This window comes from Vanellus vanellus, assembly GCF_965231255.1.
Source record: "Vanellus vanellus genome assembly, chromosome: 11".
Lineage (NCBI taxonomy): Eukaryota > Metazoa > Chordata > Aves > Charadriiformes > Charadriidae > Vanellus > Vanellus vanellus.
This window is the reverse complement of record NC_138916.1, coordinates 11554572-11579994: the sequence shown is the minus strand read 5'-3', so window position 1 is coordinate 11579994 and position 25423 is coordinate 11554572. Positions and strand designations below refer to the sequence as shown.

The following is a 25423-nucleotide window of genomic DNA, read 5'->3' as shown; positions in this document are numbered from 1 at the left end:
TGTGCGTGGCTAGCCAGCTGGTGGGGTGAGCACCTACACGAAACATGCAGATAAATCGTATTTTTCCTGTTGCCACCGGATTGTGCCCCTGGGCTCCTCTCTCCCAGGCCTCGGGGCCCTGACAGGCCCTGCAGCTCTGACCAACCCAACCCGCCTTCGCCGCTTGCTCGCAGCGCCGCTCCCTGCGATAATACGCCGTTCCCGCTTCCTCGGGAGGGCCGGAGCCGCCGCCTGTCGCCGACACGCGGTTATCACCGGTAACCGCCGCGGGGCGCGGGCCCTTTAAGAGTGGCCTCCCCCTTTCCCCCTCCTCCTCCGCCGCCGCCGCCTTCCCGGGGCCGTGCGGCGCTCCGTGCTTGCGTCATCGCGCGGCGCCGCAGCGTGGCGGCGGGCGCGCGGCGGGCCGTCCCCTCGCCATGGCCGACATGGAGGACCTCTTCGGCAGCGACGCCGACTCGGAGGCCGAGCAGAAAGGTGCGGGGCCGCCGCGCTCCCTCTCCCCTCTCCTCTCCCCGCCCGCGCCGCCCTCCCGTGCCGCGCCCCTTCCCTCAGGCGCGGGGAGGGAACGGGCCCGCGGCGGCCGCAGCGAGCCCCGGCCCGGCGGCGGGTCCCGGCGAAGGAGCGGTTTGCGGCGGCTCTTCTTCCATCGCCGCGGGGCTGGAACGCTCCTGGTGGGCAGCGAAAGCAAAGCGCCGTCCGGCGTGTGGTGCCGTTTAACCGTGTGCTCGCTCGGAGCCGGCGGGGGTTGGGGCGGGGAAAACGAGGCGGGTCCCCTGCCGCGCCCCTTTGGTCTGGAAAATCACAGAACGGCTTGAGCTGGAAGCCACCCTAAAGATCTTCGAGTTCGACCCCCCTGCCGCGGGCAGGGACACCTCCCGCTGCACCAGGTTGCTCAAAAGTTTTAGCTGTCATCAGCATCCGGAGTAAAACCCTGGCACGCCTCCCGACGCAAGCCATTTGTATGTCTTTGAAATGCTCCTCTCGATTTCTGTAAATTATTTTTCAAGGCAGGTGTTCCTTTTTTTTTTTTTTTTTTTTTGCTGCTTGACACGGTGTTCGCCAACCTCCGCATTCAAGAGTAGTGCCGTTGTAGCAAACGTGTCAGGGTGCATAAGGCAGCCGACTTGGATTAAAAAAGCGATCACAGTTTTATATTTGTAGGATCTCATAAGCTACATATATGTATTTGCTTATTTTAAGCCCTCACTGTTTCAAATTTTATTTTCTTTTGTATAATTGCTTATCCTTTCTACAGGTCAGTATCTTAGATAATAGCTTGTGATTTGAAACTTTATGCGGCATCCATAATTTTTCACTATGTCTTTCATTGGCTCTGCCTTTATTAGTAGACGTTTTGTTTTGTTTTATTGTTCTAGGTAGCTTTTATAGTTCTTTCTTATGGTTACCTGTAAGTTCTCTCCCTGGCTTTTGGATGTTTTGGGGGATTTTTTTTTTTTTTTACAGCAATGCCCGTTGTCTTGTGTGCATCCTTGTAGGGACATTTCAGCTCTTGAAAGCGTGATGTTTGTTTTGCAGATTCCGATTCTGGATCTGAATCTGATTCCGATCAGGAGAATGCTGGCTCTGGTAGTAATGCTTCTGGCAGCGACAGTGACCAGGATGATGACAGGGAGGCAATAAAACCGAGTAATAAGGAGTTATTTGGAGATGATAGTGAGGATGAAGGGGCATCCCACCACACAGGGAGTGACAACCACTCTGAAAGATCCTACAATCGCTCTGAAGCTTCGGGACATTCTGAGCATGAAGATAACGATCAGTCAGACGTGGACCAGCACAGTGTTTCAGAAGCTGCTCATGATGATGAGGAGGATGATCGCGGGCATGGGTCAGATGAAGGCAGTCGTCATTCAGAGGCAGATGGTTCTGAAAAAGCGCATTCGGAGGATGAGAAGTGGGGCAAGGAGGACAAAAGTGATCAGTCAGACGATGAGGAGAGACAGCAGAACTCTGATGATGAGGAGAGACAGCAGAACTCTGACGATGAGGAGAAAGTGCAGAACTCTGATGAAGATGAAAGGCCGCAGATGTCTGACGATGAGGAAAGACTCCAGAACTCAGATGAGGAAAAAATGCAGAACTCTGATGATGAGGAGAGGCCACAGGTCTCAGATGAGGAGAAGATGCAGAACTCAGACGATGATGAAAGGGCCCAGCATTCTGACGAGGAGAAGATGCAGAACTCGGATGATGACGAAAGGGCCCAACACTCCGATGAGGAGGACCAAGAGCATAAATCTGGTAGGACGGAATGCAGTGGTAATGATTTGCTTCTGGTTTGATCTGTCTTTATTGTTTCATTTATATTGGCCTGAAAAGATTCAGACTTCAATATGAAGGCATTAATCACGTAGCTTTCAATTAGAGTCATCTTTATAATGCTTTTTTATGCAGCACTTTTAAATTCCTTTTCATCTGACTCAACTTATTGATACAAAGAATTCTAAAACGTGGAACAAAATTTTTACTTTGCTGAGAATAATTCTGCTCCTTAGTAGAGTCTGCAAGGGGCAGTGATAGCGAAGATGAAGTTCTGCGAATGAAGCGAAAGAAACCAATTGCGTCAGATTCAGAAGCGGACAGTGATACAGAAGGACAGAAAGGTAAATGGTGGCGTAGTTTTGTGGGGTTTTGGTTCATTTAATCCTCATCTTAAGTGCGCCATTCATCTGCTACAGAACTTAATAAAACTGGTGGGGTTTGCTATATGGTGTAACTCTAGTGCCAGGAAAATAATAGAACAGCACAGCAAGAACTCTGTGTGGGGAAGTACGCACTGTATTTCTGCTTCTAGTTAGGTCTGCCAGCTTTTCAGTTTCCTCCGTGAGAGACAGAGCTTTTCTTTTGCAAATGTTATTTCACAAATTTTTACTGAAAGATGTTAAGAAATGGTGCATCTAATCAGAGCAGACCCGAGGACATATACTGGTTTTTTGATGTTTAGCTGGCTGAGAAAAGGTGTTGATTCTTCTGAGAAGTAAAAGCTCCAAAATGCATAATGAGGTTGCTGTTGACGCATCTTTAAGTTGTTCACTTGAGTACAGGATGATCTTATAATCTTAATTCTTCTTTTACCATTTTTCAACTAGATTCTCTTATGTGATAGAGCCTTTCCAGGAAAACATACCTTGAATCCTTAGTTTTAAAATACATGAGACAACTGTTTTTCAGGTTAAGAGAATAATGTGTGCTTCATAAACATTTGCAGTTTTTAACCTTTGTAGGTGATTTCAAGTAATAATAAAAGTGAAGGATGTCTTAATCTTTTTTTTCTGTGGGTGTGCTTGCATGTAGGGGTGTGCGTGTGCGCATATATGTGTGTTTTAAAATAGTAATTTTTCTGCTCAAAGAGCATGCAGATGTCATGGATCTGTTTGGAGGTGCAGATGACATTTCCTCAGGGAGCGATGGAGAAGACAAGCCACCAACTCCAGGACAGCCCATTGTGAGTAGATTTGACTTTTGAAATAATGAACATGCCATTTCGCTCTGAAATGTGGAACGCTGATTAAATTTGATAATATTCCAGTGGAAAAAAAAAAATGGCATTAAGTAAGCATTACAGATAATTTTCCCCTAGCTAAAAGAATTATTAGAGCTTCGTGCATAGCAGTAACGGATGGATTCATTTATCTGCCTTCTCCCATCCCGGCTCTACTTTTTGTACTTGAAAGAAAAATAATGAGTAATTTTGATTGTCATCAAGTGAAATACGGAGTCATAGCTGTCTTTGGTACCTTAGCACAGCTGTTTGACAAATATTTCCATTTGGGGTTGTGATGATAGCGTGTAAAAGTATTTTTTTGTCTCGGAAAAGTTGTCCTCCATTTAGGCTCCAGCGCTTAGCTGAAAACCGTATATCAGCTCCTTTGCTGTTTCCCTACTGTCTTTGGTCTCTTGAGTTTGCACTGCTATTTGAAATCGCTTTATGTGGCATATGAAAATGCTGAATTGACTTGCTTTGACTGAAAATGCGCAGGTTCTTTTACCCAGAGCTTCCTGATCTCACTTTCTGCATATGGATGACACTTCTTTATGCAAGGTGTAAGTGCTTATGAAAGCAACAGTAGCGGATAGACTTTTTTCACGTATGCTCCTATTCTCCTTTTTCTCATTAGGATGAGAATGGACTGAGTCAAGAACAGCAGGAAGAAGAGCCTATTCCAGAGACTAGAATAGAGGTAGAAATACCGAAAGTAAACACAGACTTGGGTAATGATTTGTATTTTGTGAAGCTGCCCAACTTCCTTAGCGTGGAGCCCAGGTAATTGCACATTAGATACGTGATTGATAAGGTTTTTAGTGTTACCCTATATTGCTTTTGTTTTAGGAATACAATTAAATATGTTGGCCGTATTTAAAATGGTTGATATTAGGGTGCACACTTTTGGTTGTGATCAGTCAATAGTAGTATCGCTTGATTAGGTAACAACAATAGCTGAGTAGTTTTCTTATGAGCTTGGGTTTCAGCTTCATGGAGTAACTTTCTGTCTTTAAAAAAACAATATGATTTAATTGAAAGCACATGTTATCAGTTGAATTTTAAGCATGGGTTCAGGCTCTCAGAGATGCAAAAGCCAAATGCACAGGATCTTTATGCACTTCTGACAGATAAAAACATCATTCTGAATTTTAGAGTAAGGCCTTTTTTATTTGTGTGTGCTAAATGTACTATCTAACCACGAAGAGGCTGGTTACTGATTTTCCTATTTACCTAACCCAAGGTAAAGAAATGTTCTGGAATTCATAAGGAGAAACAAAATAAATTATTAGAGTTGTTTGTGATGTTAGGCTTGGCCCTAAAGCCCACCTTCAGCATTTGTAGCAAATTGCTGTTAAATCCATCTCTTCGAGTGTTCTGTTAAGCAACTTCATAGCATTTTTTAAGAGGGACTCGTTAGCCAGGAGCGTAGCATTGTTTCTGGTATACATCAGTTAACTCATTCTTCCTGGCTTTCATGCTATAGACTGTTTCAGAAGAGAACTGTTAAGGATCCGGTTAGCGGCTGTAATCAGTGAGAGAAGTCCTGCGGATCTGGGGGGGACAGACAGGACTGAGGATAGAATCGTACAGCCGCAGAGTCTGTTTATTGCTTCTGTCCCTTGCAGCAGCCTGGAAAATTTTAGGAAGGAGGCTAGGGAATGGCCTTCCCCGACTCGTTCCCACCTCAGTCGTCAGGTTTTTTGAAGGAAAAGAGGAAAAACAGTCTCCTCTTCCTTTTCCTTTGGTTGATTTTGAGATTCGGATAAAAAAATTACAAAGACTGTGCTCTTAGAAAATCCCTAACTCACCGCATTTATAAGATGATTCTTATTTTCTCTGTACAATATTGTATGTATTTTGTTCCAGTCTTAACCCCGACCTCATCATCCTGATACTAAGGAAACAGTATTTTCTGAGGCAGGCTTGCTTGCTTTGGCCGGAGCCATTTAGAGAGTCTGAACGTTAAAGTGGCTGCAATTGATGGTAGTGCAGACGCTTGGGTAGACCTCCTGCGGGGTACAATCAATGCCGTAAATTACATTACTGCAGAAATGGCTGTCTCGCAGCTGCAGTGCCTACTGTTGTGTGCAGTGTATAATTTAAACCTTTCCAGCACCTGTTATTTCGCACAGCTCTAGAATAAGATGGATTAATTTTTAGAAGAATAAAGACTGTATTGTATAATTTATTCCAGACCTTTTGATCCCCAGTATTATGAAGATGAATTTGAAGATGAGGAGATGCTTGACGAAGAGGGTAGAACTAGGTTAAAACTCAAGGTATAATGTTAATTTTCCTTTTCTCTTTTACACTCATTCAGCCACATTTCTTCAAAGTCTTTTTCAGGTATTTTAGAATGGTGTTTTGAGTTCTGATTCAGGTTGTGAGAGTGTGGACCACCAGTTCAGCACTGAGGAAAGTTGATGCAGTTTAGTAATAAATGAAAAAAAAAAAAAAAAAAGCTTAACAGCTGCGTTTTACCTATAAAAGCAATACCTTTCACCTTCATTTCTTTGCATCATTCAGCAAATTATCTAGCCTTTCTGACTGTAATTCTTAACCTATATAGAGTATGTTCTACCACTGTATTCCTTTCTATGAGTTAGAAAAAGTGTTTTGTGTTTTTTTTCCCCATAGGTAGAAAACACAATACGATGGCGGATGCGACGAGACGAGGAAGGGAATGAGATCAGAGAAAGTAACGCGCGGATAGTCAAATGGTCAGATGGAAGGTTAGTTTGGACTTTTCTTCTGCTGAAGGAATACAGCTGTTCTTACAGTGAAATGCCATGGCGTGCCAAATGGGAAGGTCAGCAAACTTCAATGTCAGTTCTGCGCGGCACAAACTGTTTTAGTTTCTGCTTTGAAAATTTTATGCTCTGCTTAGTTTGGATTAAAATATAATTATTGGCTATATATAAAAAGGAAACATGGAAGTCTTTCTCCATTTATAAATGACAGACTGTAGTGGCTTTATCAAATAACTGATATTTGAATCTCTTTTAAGCATGTCTCTCCACTTGGGCAATGAGGTCTTCGACGTGTACAAGGCGCCGCTGCAGGGAGATCACAACCATTTGTTTATCAGACAAGGGACGGGTCTACAAGGACAGGCTGTTTTCAAGACAAAGCTAACCTTCAGGTAAGCGTGCTATTCTATACCAGATGTTGAGACTACTTTTGCAGTTAAGCGTTGTAATTAGTATATAAAGATTAGAGATACCAGTTTATAAACCTTCAGAGCTTAACTGTTTAACGAGTGTGCTATTTTCCAACATCAGTATTTCAGTAAGATCTTTTCCTAAATGAGGTGTCCCATTTTGAAAGGTTAATATGCCATTCTCTGCAATATGTAGGCTACGTGTATTTTTTTGTATCTATTTTAATTTGCATTTTTAAGTGCAAGTCCTCATCCGCATTAGAAAGAATACTGATATTTCCTGAAATTAACCTTTCTTCTGATGCACGATTGCTATCCAGATTATGATTACATCTTGGGATATTGATGTGAAATGTGAGGATGATTATTTAGGCTGGTAATGGACTGCAGATGGTTTGCTGAGAGAGGAATTGATGTCTCCAGTAGCTGTTACAATGCACATAAATAAATAAATAAAAAAGGAAAAAAGGATGATGCTTTTACTTTCCTGCGGATGAATCTTTGAAATCTTAAGTATGCTGCCCCTACCTTTGTCCTTTAAAAATGGACATGTTCCTTGAAGAAGTATTTAACCCAGAGCAATTTTTTTAACAGGCCACACTCTACAGACAGTGCCACTCACAGGAAGATGACTCTGTCTCTGGCAGACAGATGTTCAAAGACCCAGAAAATTCGTATTTTGCCAATGGCAGGCCGCGATCCGGAGTCTCAGCGCACAGAAATGATTAAGGTATTGTGGTATGGAACTCTCTTATCTGCTGATTGAATCTAAAAGATCACAAATGTAATATAGCTGAACGTTTTATGACTTTATGAAAAACAGAGTGTATTTTGCAGTTATAGACAAGAGTTTTAGCCACGGGTGCAGTTTGCTTAACCTTACGGATTACAAAAAAATCAAGAGTGTGTACAGTCTTTATCACTGCTGTGAAATTGTTTCAAAATCTACAGTAGAATACAAGGTGCTCTTGAGTTGGTTTGTGGGGTTTTTCCCCTCAGTCTTTATGTATTGCTTCTTTCTCTGGACAGAAAGAAGAGGAGAGGTTAAGAGCTTCCATTCGTAGAGAATCTCAGCAGCGAAGAATGCGGGAGAAGCAGCATCAGCGTGGTCTTAGTGCAAATTATTTAGAACCTGACCGCTATGATGAAGAGGATGAGGGAGATGATGCAATCAGTCTAGCAGCTATCAAAAACCGATATAAAGGTGGCATCAGAGGTAATAATAAACCTTAACAGCGTGTAAGTAGGGCCTGTGTGATTCAGGTGGATTTGTTTCACAGGAGAGTCCTGATAAGGTTGTATTTTGCCAGCTCATTTGATACATGAGGAGACGTGAATTCAGTTTGTATGTTTGTTTTGTTTACTCTGGAGTTAGATTCTGCCAGCTTTTTGTGGGACTAAGTGCAAGAGAATTATTTTTAATATTCTTTCGCACCAATTTCAGAGAAATATTTGCCTTTTTCATTTTTCTCCGTAGAGGAACGTGCTAGAATCTACTCTTCTGACAGTGATGAAGGCTCAGATGAGGATAAAACACAAAGACTACTTAAGGCAAAGAAACTTACTAGTGATGAGGTAAGAGAAGGATTTTGTTCTTAAGCTACTCATTTTCAGTCGGGAACACTTCCTGCATTAAATCTAGGTTTTAAAGCTGAGATTTTTGTAGTTTCAGTTATGCTGTGATGAATGTATTATTTGACTTGGCATGCTTTCCGTGGTAATTAATCACCAATTTCTTAAACACTGCATTAGTTCGTAGATCTGAGTGATTGCCGAAGGAGGTCACTATTGTTATTGCTGATTTAAAGATGGAAAAATTTATGCAGAGTTATGTAAAACGACTTTACCAAAATTATGCAAGAAGTTAGGAGACTTAATATCGGAATCCTAGTGCAGTATTGTCTCCTAAGCTACGTGGTCCTCTTCTGTTGATTCTGGAAATAGCAGAAGCATTTTCACATTGTATTTCTGCTCTTTTTAAATAGTTAAAAAACTGAGTTAAAAAGAGTTAACATCCATTGCTAAATAGATGTTATCTGTCATCCAAGTATCTTCCTAAACACAAGGCCATGGTCAGGTTAACCGTTAGCTACAGCAGTAGTGCTGTTTCCTCTTCTAAAATTGTATTTTATTGGTTTGTAATTTATCACTGCTGCGTATAAGCAAATGAATCTCTGTATATCACGTCTCGGTTGAGTTTATTTCAAGTAGTGTCACTTCTGATACAACAATGCAGTGTAACACTTGTCAAAATTGACAGATACGTTTCTGAGATTAAAACTGAACTGTTTTCGTGCACTGGGAGACGTTGAACCAGGAAGTATACGGACTCTGTCCTATATCAGCTATACCTGTATAGTCTGTTTTCCTGACCCTCGCTCCTCATTGTCAAAGGCTTCTGTGGCAAAGAGCCATAGGACATTTACTGTGTGCCTTGGGAAGCTGAAAGAAGAGGGAATTTTGGAATTTGTGCTAGTGGCACTTGACGCTGGCTCTCTGGCTTCCCGCTGCCCTGCTCAAGAGGGAATTGGGTCGGGTCGGGTGTTTGGCCTACTTAGTGGCCCGTTCGTTTGCTTTCTGTAAGACATCCCTGGTTCTGCACTGCTGTCATGGTGCTGGTGATCAACATAGCGCAGCCCCGAGCTGCAGCTGCGCTTGCTTTTCTCTCAAGCCAAGCGGGGCTTAGGCGTGGTGGTTCGGACACATCTGAGCTCTGCTGGCAGTCACCTTCACTTATGTGGCAGAGTAATAAATGCAAACTAACTTAGCTTAATGGGTTCTTACTACTACCTTGTAGCTTGAGAGAGACGTGCTAGTTCAATTAGTCTTCCTGTCCGGTTTTACTGTAAACTATATTTTATTATTTAAAAGTTTATATGTAGAATATCATGCAGAAGGTTAAAAAAGGAAGTTTGAGAGATCAGTGTAAGCTTATGGAATTACTTTTTTTTAATGCTTTGTATCACTGCTTTCTTTTAAGATGTTATTTTAATTGCTTAAATTATTTTAACTATTGCCCGAAGATTTTTCTTCAGTTGATTTCCTACAGTTGTATCTAGTGTGCTACTGCAATGTCTGGTGAAGTGGCTAGGACGTTATTCCTGAATTCTAGAGGCTTCCATAATAAAACATCCTTTTCTTCTTAAAGGAGTAATTTTGCAGGGTAGCTTGCTATGTGTCCTTCTAGTGAATGAATGCGCGTCAGCCGACTGTAACCACAGCTGCTGAAATTCTGAAGTTGTGTTTAAATGACCGATACAGGACATAGTTTTCAGTATGACACATACCTCTATAATTCAAGAAATCTTAATTTTTGAAGGAGAAAGTTTGCTGTCATTTGCATTTCTGTACTGTGCTTCCCGTAAACTTCTCGGGAGGTACGTCTTACTTCCCGGCCTGTTGGATGTTTGCTACGTTCTGAATGCATGTTCTTGCTGCTGTGACACTACTCCACTTACACTGTCAGCTGAGGATTTGCACTAATAGGCATTGTAATATGAAGCAGAAGTAAAAATTAGTTTTTCTTTTAGACACATAGATTCGGGCTTTTTATTATATATTGAGGAAAATTTAGTATTTTAGAAAATACGACAGTAATCTAGGAGGCAGCCATAGCGAAGCATGTGGACAAAACTGTAATTTTGTGAGCTCCGTTAGTGTTTGCTAATAGAAATTGAATTGTTTATAAGACACTACTAGTTACTCGTTCGTGATATAGCAATATCAGGACTTCGCAATTCCAGTCTCTCAGGGGAAAAGGTCTAGTCAACGGCATTTCTCTGCTGCTTGAGGAATGATAGCCTCCATTTTAAAATTAGATGACTTAAAGGTAGTATTCCCATCAGGGCCACAGAGGGGTGCTACAGTATTATGAAAAAACCCCAGTGATGCGTAACTACTTGCTTTCAGTCCCCACGTAGGAAGCGTGGTATCTGTAATATGTATCCGCATATGTGAAACGCGGACTTCCTTGTACATAGACTTGCTTTTATGTGCTGTCAGTCAACAACACAGCACAAATCTTTGTCCTGATAACAATTTGTTACCATTAGTGAAAACGTCAGTCTGCTATTAATATACTTTATCACTACGCAGCAAGTAGTTTTACTGCTACTGTACTTAACGGGGATATTCTGCTACACAGGAAGATGAGTCCTTTAACAATAGCCTGGCTAGGGTACAAGAGAATGCCTGTTCTGAGGAAGGTGTTATCGCTGAGATTCCTGCCCCTACTAATTTCTGTTTTCCATGCTTAAAATTCCTTCCCGAGATTCTCACTGTACTACCTTAGTAGGTTGATATAGAATAAAATGCTTTGAATAAAAAATTATTCGTTAGAGTCCTGAAACTAGAACTTTGCTGCTTCTTGAATCCAAGTATGTTGCTTCAAAATAAAACAACACCCAAAACCCCAAAAAACCCCACCCCAAAATCAAAACCAACAAATGGAAAAAGAGATGAGGTTACTTAGACCTGAGGGTATTTTTAGAGATGCTCCTCTTTTTAAACAGTAATTGAGGTACCACTTGTTCCTCATGTTAAAATTGATTTTTGCATTAAGAACTAGTGATTTGCAGTTTGATTAAACATTTTCATAGCGTTCTGATTTAGAATGTTGTTTGGAAGGATGATTTAAACTGAACTGGCATAAATGCACATGGAATAAAAATCAACCTGTTGATTCTGTATTTAGATGCTAAAACTTGGGCACCCAGCCTATAAAAATCATTATGGTATTGCTTGCAAACCGGTATTAACTTGATGATTTGAGTTCCTTTGACCAGTTTTTTGGAGCCTCCTAAACTATTATGTTTCTTGGACCATAAGCTGTGATGTTGATTCTCAGTACTAGTGGTTTCTCATCAGGCTTTTGCCTTTATGCCAGAGTGGTGTGGGGTTGTTTGTTTTTTTTGGTGGTGTGGGTTTTTTGTTGGTATTTTTTTTTCTTTTTTTTTTTTTTTAATTAACAAACAAAACGCCTACCTGCTTACTGAATTTCATCTTTGCTTCAGTAGCTCTAATTTAGGGCATACAACTGTCAGTCTGAAAATTTAGCAAAGCTACGGAGGCTGCCTGAAGGAAAAGCTTCTGCACATTGAAAAAGTCACTACAAATTCTAGGAATTACCCGTGCTCATCAGGCTTGCTGAGAATGATATTGCACGTGCCATAAATCCAGATTGTGATGTAAATCACTTCCATGCCCTAGTTCAGTTTGAAGCAGATACAGTTGCGTTGAGGTAACTGGAGCTGCAGCTGTAAGACGGACCCTCTGGGGTTGGGGTTTGAGACTGGTAGCAACGCTGACTCAACTTAAAGACCTGATACATAAGCAGTCTTGCATCACAGTAGCAGAGAACAGAAAAACTAGAACTAGTAATTTTGCTTTTCTTACAAGAAAGACTTGACTTTGAGGTCTTTCTGTTGTTCTTCTGAGTTTCTTATTTTAGCTTAAAGTATGTTGGTTTATTTTTGTCCTTTTTTGCCTTTAGGAAGGTGAACCTTCTGGAAAGAGAAAAGCAGAGGATGATGACAAAGCAAGTAAGAAACATAAGAAATATGTGATCAGTGATGAAGAGGAAGAAGATGATGATTAATATCAAGGAAGCACAAAAGTTGACTTTTTTTTTTTATATATATATTTATATATATATTGTACAGTTCTCTTACAGCGAAGATGTAAGCAACCACAATGGGGTTATTTTGATAAAGGAAAATTCCATTGAAGTCTGTGTTTCTGGTGTGAATAAAGTTTTTTGACTTTCTTTTCCTTTTTAAGATTTTTCTCTTACTGTGGCAACTGTTGCACCAGGGATGATCACAGGGCCGGTTTTTATCTTGCACAGTACATTTCAGTCTGAAGAATTGTACTAACTGGTTATCCACATGAATTAATCAGTAATTTTTACAGAGTTCATTAGGAGAACCATTCTAATCTTTATAGAATGCTTACATGATAAATGGGTATGGCAATTTAGCTTACCCTTTGTATGGAAGGGTTGGAAGAACATAGAAGTGGGTACAGTACAACTCTCTCTTTCCTAGATGTCCCTTATTTCCTCTTGACTATGGACGGTACGTTACTATGCTGGTATATTTTGATGACTGAAAATATTTCTTACCGCATTTGAGTGCAGTTAGAATAGTTAACTGATCACATAAGACATTTTTTTTTTCATGCGTTGAAGCCCAGAATGGCAGTCCGCATCATGCCTGAGCGTTAATAATAACAACCACAATAATAACTGGCACATGCTAGTGATGTAGATGTCAGAATAAAAGCACTTACTTAAACAAAAGTAAAAAAAATCTGCAAGCAGATATGAAAGTCTCCTTTAAAAGGTGAAATGAACCACAATACAAAATTATATCCTAATAATAGTGTCTCATAATCTCATTTAATCCTTATGGTGCTATTTCCTATTGTTCCTGGTAGGTTTTATAAATAGGTTGGTTTGGCTGGGAAGTCACTGGAGGAGAATGTTCTGGACAAGATCATTGCTGCTTTTACACTATTTGAAAAACACCTTATTTGATGATGCAATACCAGTTGTAAAGTGGGGAAAGGCTAGAAGAAATACCTGAACTTTTCCACTCTTCTTTCCAAGATGCAATATCCCGTATGTAGTTCCCATCGTCGGTGAGAGCATTCAGGGGTTATCTGTGGTGCTTTTTTAACTGACTTTTCACACAGTCCTGCAGAGTTTGGATGTGACTTGCAAAAGGTAACAGGAAAAAAACAGAACTGGCTTAATGCCTCTTTAAACAAAACCATTGACTGATGTTGTGAAAAGTTTATGATGTGGATTTGTGTTACCTAAGACAAAATAAAGTAGCCGGTAGTTATGTAAGAAGGGCTGTTACCCATCTCTCTCCTGTCCAGCTGAATTCTGCTTTTTTTTTTATAAAACAGAGGAGGTTGCAAGTGCCTCATACCGAGCATTTTGCTCTCGTGACATTCCCTGGTTCTTTGAGATGCAGCTTTCAACCTGGACATCTTGCTTTTGTCATCTTTAATTAGGCTAGTAGTTTGTCAAAATACTCTACCTCCATTTCTGCTGCCTGGAAGGTAGGGGAAGCGTTCCAGCGGCAGTAGGACGGAGCTCTGCCTGTGTTAATGTATTCTGCTGAGCAGCTGACTGCAGTGTAGACATTTGCAAGTATGAAAACAAAGTGAAAAATTTCAACTCGGAAGTCTGAGTGCCTGAGAAACTGTTCTTTTTTTTTTTTTTTTTTTTTTTCTATAATTAAGTTGTTATCTAAGAGTTCCTCTGCCTCTTTAACGTGCAGATAAAACCTTTCTCCATCTGCTGGAATTTTGACCCTGTAATCCTCTTAGTTTAGACCTCTGCTGGGAGAGTGGCTCCTTACATGAGGTTACCTGCTTTCCATCTGTAACCTGCTCAGGAAGAAACCAGCTGTTTAGAAAGGATCTCATTCTAGATGGATGTCACATGCTGTACGTTCACCTAAAAGCCTCCCAGATACCTCTGAAACAACAAACCTGGCGTATGGAAACACTCCACCGTTTCACTGGTGATGTGTTTGCTTTCATGTCAGCTTAATTAAAGTGTTGGCTATTTTTATTTTTGGTACGCCCCTAAGAGTGAAAATGTTTTAATCGCTTTCATAGGTTTGATGCTGACTAAGCCTTTACTAAGTGCGCTGTTCATTTTAGCTTCCAAAAATGAGGCTTTCTGTGGATTACAAAGATGAAAAGAAGTAATATTTTACACTGTCTTCTCTTGTAAATTGCTCTTAAGTCTTATTTAAATGTGGAATTTTAGAAAGTGTTTTCTCAGCTTAAATTGGTTTAACAATCAACTTGTAATTAAAGTCACTTGAATGAACTTAGCCTTATCCACAGCATTTTTCTAGTTATGAATCGAACGTATAGTTTTATTTAACTCGAAGATGGTTTTTGCTATCCCTTTTCCCAGCCTCCGAGCACGTGAGAATTACTTGGAATTGTTTCTTTTTACTCAAGTTAAAAATATTAAGCCAAAGGCAAGAGAATGTAGATGGAACTGTGTTTACTCTTGCACTGACTGGTCAGTACTTCTTCCAGAAAGGCCATTATTTTAACAACTTCCAACAAATTAAAATCTCTTTGAAGAGCTGATGCTAGCTGTAGAGTACTTGGTTTTCTGGCTAGTGGCAGGATGCAGGATCAATTCTCTTGAAACAGGCACTGAAAGCTCTTCTCGGCCATACAGTTTTTGTTGTTTCAAGTATATCCTTCAACTGAATCCTGGTTTCCAGTTGTTGGTCTGGAGTTCTCCTTCCAGTACCAGGTAGCATTTTCCACCAGCCGTTTTTCTCCATCCTACCCACGCGACTTGCCGTGGATTGCACAGCTGATGGACCGGGGAGTGCCCGCTGAAAGAGCAGCTGCCCCTGCGGTCCTTCGCCCTCCCTAGCGGCGGGTTTGGCGATAACCAGCCCAGCTCAGTGAGTCAACTTGCCAAACTGTCAGGAAACTTCTTTTCTGCTGAGTTCTTGTGTTTCTGCCAGGCGTGCCCGCAACACCCGCCTTACTGCCCATGGGAGCATCAAGCACTGAGCCAGCTCAGCGAGGTGGCGTGGTCGGGACTTGGGGGCCACCGGGGAAGGGTCACCTCTTTGGCAGAGGTCAACATGGACGTGGCTGTCTTTTGAAAACTTACCCTGACCCTACAGGCAGAAGCGAATCGTTTTCTCCCGGTGTAGCTGCCGGAAGGGGCACAGCGAGAAGTCAGCGGTGCGAGGGGAGGCAGAGGTGGAGCAGGACAGATCCTGGATGTGGCAGCAAGAGTTCGCTCAGCTCTGGTACGAAGCTGCAGCCTGAGGAACGTGTCAAACATGAGGTGGTGACTTTCCTATGAAGTCATGGGTATTTATTTCTCAGCCAGTAGGCGCGGGGGTCCTCAGTGTCAGCCTACTCTCGTAGAGTGCTTCTCGTTAACAGCTTTAGACTGCTAATCAAGCTCTCTGGGTGGTGTTGAATGTGTAGAAGTTATTACATGGGAACGATCGAGAAGATGATTTGTTTCTGATAAACGTTCTTTTAATTTTCGCTATAAGAAGTACAATGTGTTACCCTTGCGAAACTTCGGCTCAGGAGCTTGCTTGTGGCTCGACTTGGAAGTGCTTCTTGGAGAGAGAGCACTGTGACTAATACCTGCTGTTGCCTGGTGATGCCCTTTGGCTTGAGCTGGGTTTTTTTAGTGCTTGTCTGGACATGAAAGACTTGCAGAAAAGCTGCAAACTGGTATTGATTACTAGCTTGTATTTTTAATTGCTTTAAAACTCCAGGGCATTCTGAGGAATTATATAAGCTAAGCAGTTGAGAAAATAACATAAAATTAAGTAAATCTATGCTGAAATTATTTTCTGACAGAAAGCCCTTTAAAAAAAAAAAAAGGCTTTCACAAGAATTTTGGGGTTTGAGGGTTTTTTGTGTGTGTGGTTGGTGGGTTTTTTTGAGGCTACTTTTATGCTTTAAAATCTATGAATCTTAGTTTACTGGGCTGCTATTTAGAAAAAAAATAAGTTATTAAAGTGGAAGCTTAACTTTAGAAAGTGGTTGGGTTTTTTCCATTGAGGCTTAGTCTTGAAGAAACGAGAGGTGGTAGAGCCAGTTTACCAACAAACGCAACTTCACGTCTCTGGGTTATGTTGAAATCTTCTGGGAGGCAGTAGCATTCACGCAGTTATTGATCGTCATGGAATCATATCTATGTTGTATTCTTTATGTATTGTAAATTAAAGATAAATTGTATAAAACAGTGGAAGTATCAACTAACGTACCCTCTTTTATATCCTGTGACTGAGTTGGTTTATATCTGATTTTTATATTGTTTCATGCTTTTTCTGTTCTTTGCAAGGTGTCTCACTTCAGAATATAACTGTGGAAGTGAGGTGCTAATCTTAGCCTGGTAATTTGGCAGTTTCCTGGTTTGGGTTTTTTTTTTCATCGAGTGTAGAGATGTACAATGACAGGTCCGTACAATAAGGCTCATTATTGATCTCTACGATAAATCTATATTTGGAGAACTTAGGTGGATACTGAAGGAGCGCTCTCATTTTCCACATGTAAAGGAAATAAACATCGGGGTTTTGGAAACAGCACTATCAGCCCGTCCACCCAGGTGTTTCATGGGGAGACAGACGGTCATGCTTGGTTGGGGGGGTGTAATTCCGAGCTCTAGAGTCCTGCCGTAGCTGTTGGCCCAGCGTTGGTTCTGATCGCATTTACTGCCGGCAGCTTTGAGGTTTGTTTACTGGTATGGAATAAGGTAACTGTCTTTAAACTGCATGAGCTTGCTATCTCCCAGTCTTAGTTTTCAGCTTAAAATAAACTGCTACTTGGACTGTGCTATATTTGTGAGGGGAGGCGTGTATCCCAGAGAAGATAAAGAAGGATCAAGCCAAAGTGTTGTGGCTAAAACATGCTTCGGTTTGGTTTGGTTTTTCTTTTCTTGGTTTTTTTTTTTGGTTTGTTTCCCCCCCCCCCCCCCCCTCAAAAGTAACTGGAAAAAGCTCAAAGGCCCAAATGGCAGTTATGTGATTTAAAGTTGACCCAGGGCAGATTGCGCATTTGCAAACTCACACCTGAGAACATTAGGGGGTTTCTCCTGTCTCACAAGCAAGTTAATCTGTGTTGGTTTAAGGGAAACTGTTAATCTAGTCTCTGAAAGGTATCTTTCTTTACGTAAAGCTAGGTCTTTTTCACATTTTTCTCGGAGGATACCTCATTTTTTATTAACATTAACACAACTTGAGTTATTACCCCTTTTCCGTAACCGCCTTGCTATACTATGTATGTCAGAACAGTAAATTGTCTTTCGGATTGAAATTTCTGTGTTATTTTGCTCAGTACAGGTTTTTCTAGTGATTAGGAAAGAAAATGAGAATACTCTTCCTTTGGAAAAAAAATGCAAAATACCTTCTGTCGTTTTGAGAAGCATTGGTGATCATTTACAGCTTCATGCCCGATGATGAAACAAGAGGCTTAAATGACAAGGACCGAAATAGTGGCGTGTTAGCGTACTGACTGAAAACGTTTGTTGGTTATTCTTCCCAACGATTCTGTGAATTGCCTTGGGATGTAGGTGGTGTTTCTCTCTTCTTTTTGGAACCGGTGTTTTATTGAACATAGGCAGTCTTAATCTAATATAAAAAGCTCAGTTTCATAGAACTGCAAATTTTGGTCCATATATGTTAGTCTTCTGAAAATGACCATGACAGGTTCTTCTGTTGGGACTAATTACATTTAGATATAATTGAAATACATTTAGATTTAGATACATTTAGATACAATCTAGTGGGAGAATAGAGAATACTGAGCAAACTCTTGCAGTACCTACAGTAAAGACATTTAATCCCGTAGCAAACGGATGCATTTTAAAAAGAATTAAATCGATGAAGGCGAAACTTTCAAATTATAGATTCAAGAAAGCAAGTAAGTTTTGTAACGATCCAGCTACATATGGTCCAATGTACCCAAGATGTACATTGCAGTGGTCTATATGTAACAATGAAGGGAAATCAATTTCGAGGGGAACAAGTCAGCAAGTTGACTTGAGAGGCCCCTGCTTTTTAAGGAGGGTTGACACTTGGAGGAGTGTTTGGGTTATGGTGAAGGATAGCCAACCCAGGGTGAAGTATCGTAGAGAGAAAATGGTCAGCTTCCAGAATAAACACCCAGGGTCCTTAACCCAGTGAACTATAGGCGCTTAGTCTCGGACGTGAAAGCTGTCTTAAGGAAAAAATCTGTCTGTTCATCTAATGAGGGTGTCTAAAGCCTGTTAGGGTCCCTGGTGAGTATTTACGGTAGGTTCGTAGAAGATTCAAGAAATGTGTGGTACAGTGAGAACGCTAACTCGGCCTCGACCTGTCGCTGTGTGACGGCAGTGCTGAAAAACAGAAGAGTGATTTGTTTCAGGTAAGAGGGCGATCGGGTTCCCTGAGAAAATAAGTTTTCTTTTTCTTCAGTAGGATGTGCAAATAAAGCACGCTTGGTAAGAAAAAGATAGACAAATACCTCCAGCACAGGGATTTGTTACTAGCTGTTCTCTTCTCTGGAGTCATCAAGACAAATTGGTCTTCATTTCCGCACCCAATGAAGTGTGCAGTTACAGGACGTGCCTGCTCACTGTCAGTATTAATTTCAGGTCTGTACTGAAACTTTTCCAAGGATTTACAGAAGGAGCGGGCAAGCGGCGATACAGCTGCCATACGGGCAGGTTTTGAACGGGGTCGGTCACAGCCCGGGGCCAGGAACGCAGCCTTACACCAGGTAGCGAGCTCCGGCGCCCCGGCAGTGTCCATGAGCTCGTTTAACCTTCAGCTGAGCAGAGAGACGTCCCGCCGAGCACAGCACCCTTAAGACACTGCTGTCTGCTGCGTTCGAGTATTCCAAGAGGGGATTATGTCTTCAGCTAAACTCAAGAGTGCTTTCTCCTCTTGCAGTCGTGCTTAGTCACGGATAGTGGGACGTACGTAGAGAACAGATTTTTATTTTGACAGCCAGCTGGCTTGATCTGGCTCCTCTTGTTCTATGGACACGCTGGATAGGATGTTGCTGTAAATAAAGGCTTTATGGGTATTAAAATACCCGTGTCTGCGTTTAAATATACTTAATTGTAATGGGATGAAAAACTTAGAGTAGAGGAATGAATATTCAGGGATAGCAGGAGTTGGCCTATGTCGCCTGAATGAGATCCAGAGCTTTCCGAAGCTCTAACTGCCCCTGTTCTTATCACAGAAGTAACATCTGTGCATCTGTTAGGTTATTTATGGTGCTTTGATATGGTTGATAATTAGGTTTGTGTCTGCTGTAACCATTTAGATAATGTTTTCCCAGGATTTCCACTGGCAGGTGGCTGGGGTTCCACTTTTGGAACAGAGAGTGGTAGCGAGCTCCTTCAGGAGGGCCCCGTCCTGCCCTTCAGGGGACGTGGGTGGTTTGATGCTGCGAATGGTCACCTCAGTCCACTGAGCTGTGTTTTCCTGTGGCGTAAGTGGACCGCGTTTTCTTTTGGAAGCGGTTCATCACAGTTGTCTTGGGTGGTGGCTTTTCTGTTGCGAGCTGCGTGATACTGCTCTTTTCACCGTAGTGGCAGAGCACAAAGAATTAAGAGCAAAGACTTGGAAGTTTCATATTCTAAGCTATTGTTAAGGACCTTGTCAACAATTTGCTCTGGGAAGCTCTTCAGAACTGTTAATTGCTGTAATTGCAGGTATGGTCAGGCATATAGCTGTGTGCTGGGTTGTAAGACACTTCCATCAGTGCATCATTGTAGATTCACTGTGAATTAATTGTAGATAATGTCAGCATGGACTTTGTCTGCTTAAACAGCTGGCGTTTTGATAGTATCTTTAAATAGTTTCTTCCTTCTGAAGAAAACCTGGTTTAGTAAAGTTGATTACTGGAGGGTGTTGATGGGCTTTTCTTTGCTAAGAAAGGCGCTGCGCTCTGTTGGTGTGTTCCCTGTGTTGATAGTACGTACGGCTGTGGGAGACCCTTCCTGTATCAATAAGCGAGTCAACATTTGTATGAGGGGCAGATAAGGGAGGATCGGTGTTTTATGAATACCATTCCCAGTTTTTTTCACAGATATATATATGAATGTATATTTTTCATGTAATTGTAATGTCTCTGAGCTTGGTCAAAACTTACTTTATATCTACAGATGAAAATGCTTTCGCAACATGATTGCAAAGTGACCACTCTTAAACTGAGAACATTTCACTAATCTGTGGATATGTTACCCTTTTACAAATCCTGTTTGATCTCTCGGAACTAAATAGGATTATTCTGGCTCTCAGACTTTCTCAAACACTAAACCTGGAGTAGCTGCTGGCATGTAGCAGGCAGCACCATGTATGTGGTGGTTCTCTGTCTTAAGGTTTAGTCCTTCCATGGCATGACATTACGAGATGCTGGGGAAAATTAAATCTGCAAATGCCAGTTTGAAGACTTGAGTCGTTTTCTAATTTGGCCCTTTACTGGATTTCAGGGCTGCCATTTTCCTTAGTTATTTGCTACCTCTGCTCCTGTGTTTTTAAATTTTAGGATAACTTTCCCTTCAGTTAGCCAGCAAAGCTTTTGAGTAAGCAGGATTATCTGAGCTTTTTCAAGTCACTTAAATGTCCTTAATGCACGTGACAATGACATTCGTTAAAGGCAATTCTGGATTTACATGATGTGAACTATATAAATGTGTAATGCATTGTGATTGCAATACGTTCATTAGAACTACTTACACCTCTGCATAAGTCACATAGCTGTGTAGAGCAGTGCTTTAAAATCTGATTTCTGTCTCTGAACTAATTTGCGAGGGATCCGCACCGCGTAACTAAGAAAAGCTGGCCAGCGGTGAACAGGCTTGTGCCGGATACGCGGAAGAGCTGATACTACTGTTAAGATTTGAGGCTGCGTATTGGAAATGGTTGAGAGCGCTGACCTGGATGCTTGGGACACTTCATGGTTTTGTATGTAGTACTGGATATGACAGTAGTTTGCATCTGAGATACACTCGGCTGCACAGAAAGAACAATTCCCAGATAAGTGGGAAGGAAGATTTTTTTAAGGGAAGAAATTATTTTGAGGCATGTTGCATAAACTCCTTTTGAGCCTGTCTTTATCCCCCCCCTTTTTTTTTGCCTTCCTTTCACAACATATTAAATGTCTTCAGACCTTCCTAGGCCAAACAGGTTTTTGTTGCTACACAACACCATCCAAGGTGGTTGGTGCGCCAGCGGATGAGCCGGGGAGCTAGAAATGAGGGCTCACGCTTTTTGACACGGTTAAGAAAAACATGATGTCGCGTTTGAGTTGGGGATCTCCGGGAGTAGTTTGAGGGTGCTGCGGGGCTGAACTCTGAGCAATCGTGCATTTTTTTCAGCAGGCTGTGATTGTAAAACTTAAAAAGAGTATACAGCTTTAAAACGTTATTAGAGGTTTTAGGTAAATTGGCTTTTTGAAGGCCTTTGATCTTTAAGGGGTCCGGCTTTTAGATGTTTCTTAAATGAGGTTGTATAGGTGTTTCAAAAACCTGAAAAGCTTTACAATTAAAGGAAGTCTGAAGTAGATGGAATAGATGGAGGGGGGTGTGTGTGAAATCTGTTGTTTTGGAAGCAGGGAAATGGCAGAACTGTTAGCAGGTGTTTAATCTAGCAAAGGGGCTTTGTTGGATGAAGCTGCGGCTGTCAGAATCTGCAGTGCTTTTAGCATCTCTGCCTGTCCCCGGGAAGCCACCGCCTCTGGGGCAGAGCTGTGCAGGACCACCCAAAGGAAATGGCCAGAAGCTGGGGGGGGGGGGGGGACGGACGACGACGACGACAATGACATCAAGGCACAAGTCACAGTCATTTGTAGTGTATGTTAAATTGTTAAATCTTGGCCTTCTACACAGGGGTTTGTCGCAGCCGAGTTTGAGGGAGGCAGAACGTTATTTCTCACTCTTTGGAAAATGTGGTAATTAATGAAGAGTGGGCTCACAAATCAAAAAACCCAAGCATGCCCCGTCTTTCTATAAACACACACTAATTACTCAGAAGTACACGAGTTGTCTGCCAGAAGGATATGTTTTTTTCAGGACGTGATTCCAGATGGTTCTTTCTAAACCATATAAATATATGTATTTTAAAACTGGTAACAAAGATGACTGTAAAACAAACTGAAAACTTGCATTGGAGAACCATTTAGAACACACATCAGTGCAATTTAGACTGAAAACTTAATTTGGATTCAACAACAAAAGCAGGTGATACTTCACACACGTACACACTCACGGGTTCTGTGCCTTTGCGCCCCTCCGATCCGGCCAAGCCCTGCGGGGTGCTGGGGTGCAAAGCAGACTAACCCCCGTGGGTTAGTTCGGGTTAGTGCCCCGCTGTCTCCTGCGGGCCCACCACGTGTGTGGCTCCCCCTATTAGTCATTTGTTTATCGTTCCGTCTCGTCAGCTGAGCTTTCGCCGTGCGTTTCTGCCCGTGCAAGGCAGGGCTGCGCCTTCCTACGTGTGAAACGTTTGGCTGCTGCACAAGTCACGGTCTGTTAAGCCGTTTACAGACACGGTGCAATTTTTATTCTGCTCCAAGATGGCCAATTTATGGGAAAGCTCCTGTGAGCGTGTTTGTGGATAGCGTTGGGGTTTAGCCTCTCTGAGGCTCAGGTTGTGAGTTTAGCGCCGTGGTGTGACATGACAGGGGAGGACCACCTGGAGGCCCCGGGGTTGGATGGATGGGAGCACAGCTTGCAAACCATGCAATCATAGAATGGTTTGGGTTGGAAGGGATCTTGAAGGTCATCTAGTTCCAACCCCCCCGCCCTGGGCAGGGACATCTTCCACTAGACCAGGTTGCTCAAAGCCCCATCCAGCCTGGCCTATAAGGAGCTTACCCAAATGTCTGGAAAGCAGGAAAAGGTTTGTTGAGATGTATAGAGTGGCAAATATCGAAAGCCAGAGCTCTGCAGTGCAGAATACCGAGTGCTTTGGTTCTTGGGTTGCTCGGCATGAAACACCAGTGGGTTTAGGTTCATAGAAAAATAGGTTTGGATGTGGGCCTCCATGCCCTGAGATGGGATAAACCTGATGTAAGCCTTCCTGACAGATTTTAACCCGTAAATTCCCAGCGATGATTGTGCTGCTTAGCTGTCTCCAGTTTTCCAAAGGTTTTCTGAGTCTCAGCTCACCTTTTGCTACAGCTTCGGTCAGTACCTTTTTTAGTCTTAGTAGATGAGGACAAGCTGCAATTCTCATAGCTGCTTTTTCAGCTTTTTTCTAAATGTGGTGGTGTCTCTCTGATTCAGTTGTGGACTACCGAGCTCTTGCCAGCTTCCATTTGCTTGGATTTCTGGATTATTCCTGCTTCTGGAAAAGAAAAAATTCCCTTAAGGCCTTACAGTCAGACAACCGACCTTTCAGTTGTATGTGGGGAGTCCGTTTAGTGAAGATGAAGCAAAGCTGCACGTTGCATGAGGTCATTTGGAGGTGGCAGATGAAATACCTTTGTGCTTTGGTGTGACCCTTGATAACGCATTGGCAGAGCTTTGATGTGAAAAGCTTAGATTGCTGCTTTGGGCCGGCTGTAACTAGTCCATGTCGTTGTTCATCAGTTTTAGGGTTTCAGAAGGGAACAGGGCAGATTAGGAGAGAGCAGCACACAAAATTCTTGTCTTTGGGCAGCTTTTTGGTTCTTGTGACCGGTTTCCATAGCAGGAAAATACGCAGCTTTGGTTAAACCTGTTATGTGTGACTTTGTTGTTGTGCTCTAAAATGGTTCCTGTATTTAAGAGCAGCGTTGAGCGGTGTAAAATCTGCTGTTGCCAGATAGTGAGTGGGTGTTGTGCCAGTGTGTTTGTGCAGATAGGAACTGCTCCGGCAGCTGAAGGGCAGCTGGCAGCTTTCCTGCCTCGTCATGCGCGCTGGCGCGCTCTCCGCTGCCCGGCCAACTGGTGCACCGCACCAACAGATTTTGCCGGTCCGGGGCACTTTTGTGAACCCTACTGGCATCTCAGCACGGGCAAGGGGAGAAAATGAGATTGTCTTCTGCATGCAGCTGGGAGCTGGGAGTTTGTGTGTTATTAATATCGACTATGAGGGGAATTCGTATTTTGAGTTGAAAATCCCAGCATATGCTGGGACTCCTCTTGTCCAAAGCCATGCACCTTTGGGAAAACAAGTTAAGCACTGATTTTTTTTTTTTTTTTTTTTTTTCCTGCCAGATCTACCAAGGTGATGCCACAGGTGTGTTTCCATGGAGTTTGGCGCAAGTATGGGGGCTTGTGTACCGTGCGTGCTCTTCCACTACCAAAAGAAGTCTCGTAATCCCAGTGCCGATCAAATGATCATCTGTGCAACAGTAACGCCTCGTGGCAGTTTTTCTTTCTCATTCTGAAAATCTGCCAACGCTGTACAAGAAGAAGAGCGGTTCACAGCTGCCATTTGGAGAAAGGTGGTGGCAAGGAAGGATTTCGGATTTTGTGGGAGTGAGGGATGTCCCTGGGGAATGTTTTTCAGTAAAAACCTGATAATGGGCCCCCCAGCAAATCCCACGTACTGCTTTCTGAAGTGGAGGGGTGGTTGCTGTGTTGGCTGTGGGCAGCCTGTTGCCCCACACCAGCTCTTCGAGCGGCCTCGGGGAGGTACCAGGGCAGCTGACAGACCATCCTCCTGCCAGGGCACTCCTGTGCTTCGCTGCCACGTTCCCCTCCTGTGCTTTGGGTCTCCTAACTTCTCTTCAATACTGTTGTCTTCTTTCTGCTTGAGGCAAATTCTGAATCAAAATGAGTATCTAGCAATGTTTTTAGTCTTTTTAAAAAAATGTTGTCGTGTGTGTTTCTGTTTTCAAGAGCGGCTAAACACCTCGTTTCTCTCCAAGCCCTCTTGCAGGCCGCTGAGGTGCAGAATCGCGCTATCCGTGACTGCTTTTAACTGATAATAGTTAATCCCAGCCTCTTGCAAAACGACCTGCGATGTATTTTCTTTCTCTCGCTCTTCTGCCGGCCTGCTCTGTTCTCTTTCATTTTGATTTATAGCTCTACACGTGGGTATGTTAATGGAAAAACCTTGAAGGGACACATTGTCTATGCTCAGACAACCCCTTCAGGAAGCGTATGCATTTAGCTGCTCAGATTTCCATGTATGTACTGCATTAGGGATCAGCGGAGCAAGTGGGGTGTGCATTTAATTTAGTAAATGTCTTTCCTAACCTGTCACAGCGCTGCTTGTTTTCGCTAGAGCATATGCTCTGATGGGGGCTGTTGATTC

At 42.4% G+C, this 25423-nt stretch overlaps 1 protein-coding gene across 2 annotated transcripts; it reads left to right on the top strand.

Moving 5' to 3' along the window:
- Positions 1 to 416: 416 nt before the first annotated feature.
- LEO1 (LEO1 homolog, Paf1/RNA polymerase II complex component) lies at positions 417 to 12429 on the top strand (the record flags this gene model as incomplete). Of its 2 annotated transcripts, none has more annotated exons than XM_082488759.1 (12): positions 417 to 474; positions 1537 to 2262; positions 2520 to 2624; positions 3372 to 3466; positions 4140 to 4285; positions 5700 to 5784; positions 6143 to 6237; positions 6513 to 6647; positions 7260 to 7395; positions 7695 to 7881; positions 8143 to 8240; positions 12157 to 12429. In XM_082488759.1, the coding sequence occupies 12 exons, from the start codon at positions 417 to 419 to the stop codon at positions 12259 to 12261; spliced, it is 1971 nt and encodes a 656-aa protein (XP_082344885.1). In that variant the 3' UTR covers positions 12262 to 12429. The 2 variants fall into 2 exon arrangements, with proteins under 2 accessions (XP_082344885.1, XP_082344884.1); XM_082488758.1 differs by having other exon boundaries at positions 2517 to 2624.
- Positions 12430 to 25423: the final 12994 nt, after the last annotated feature.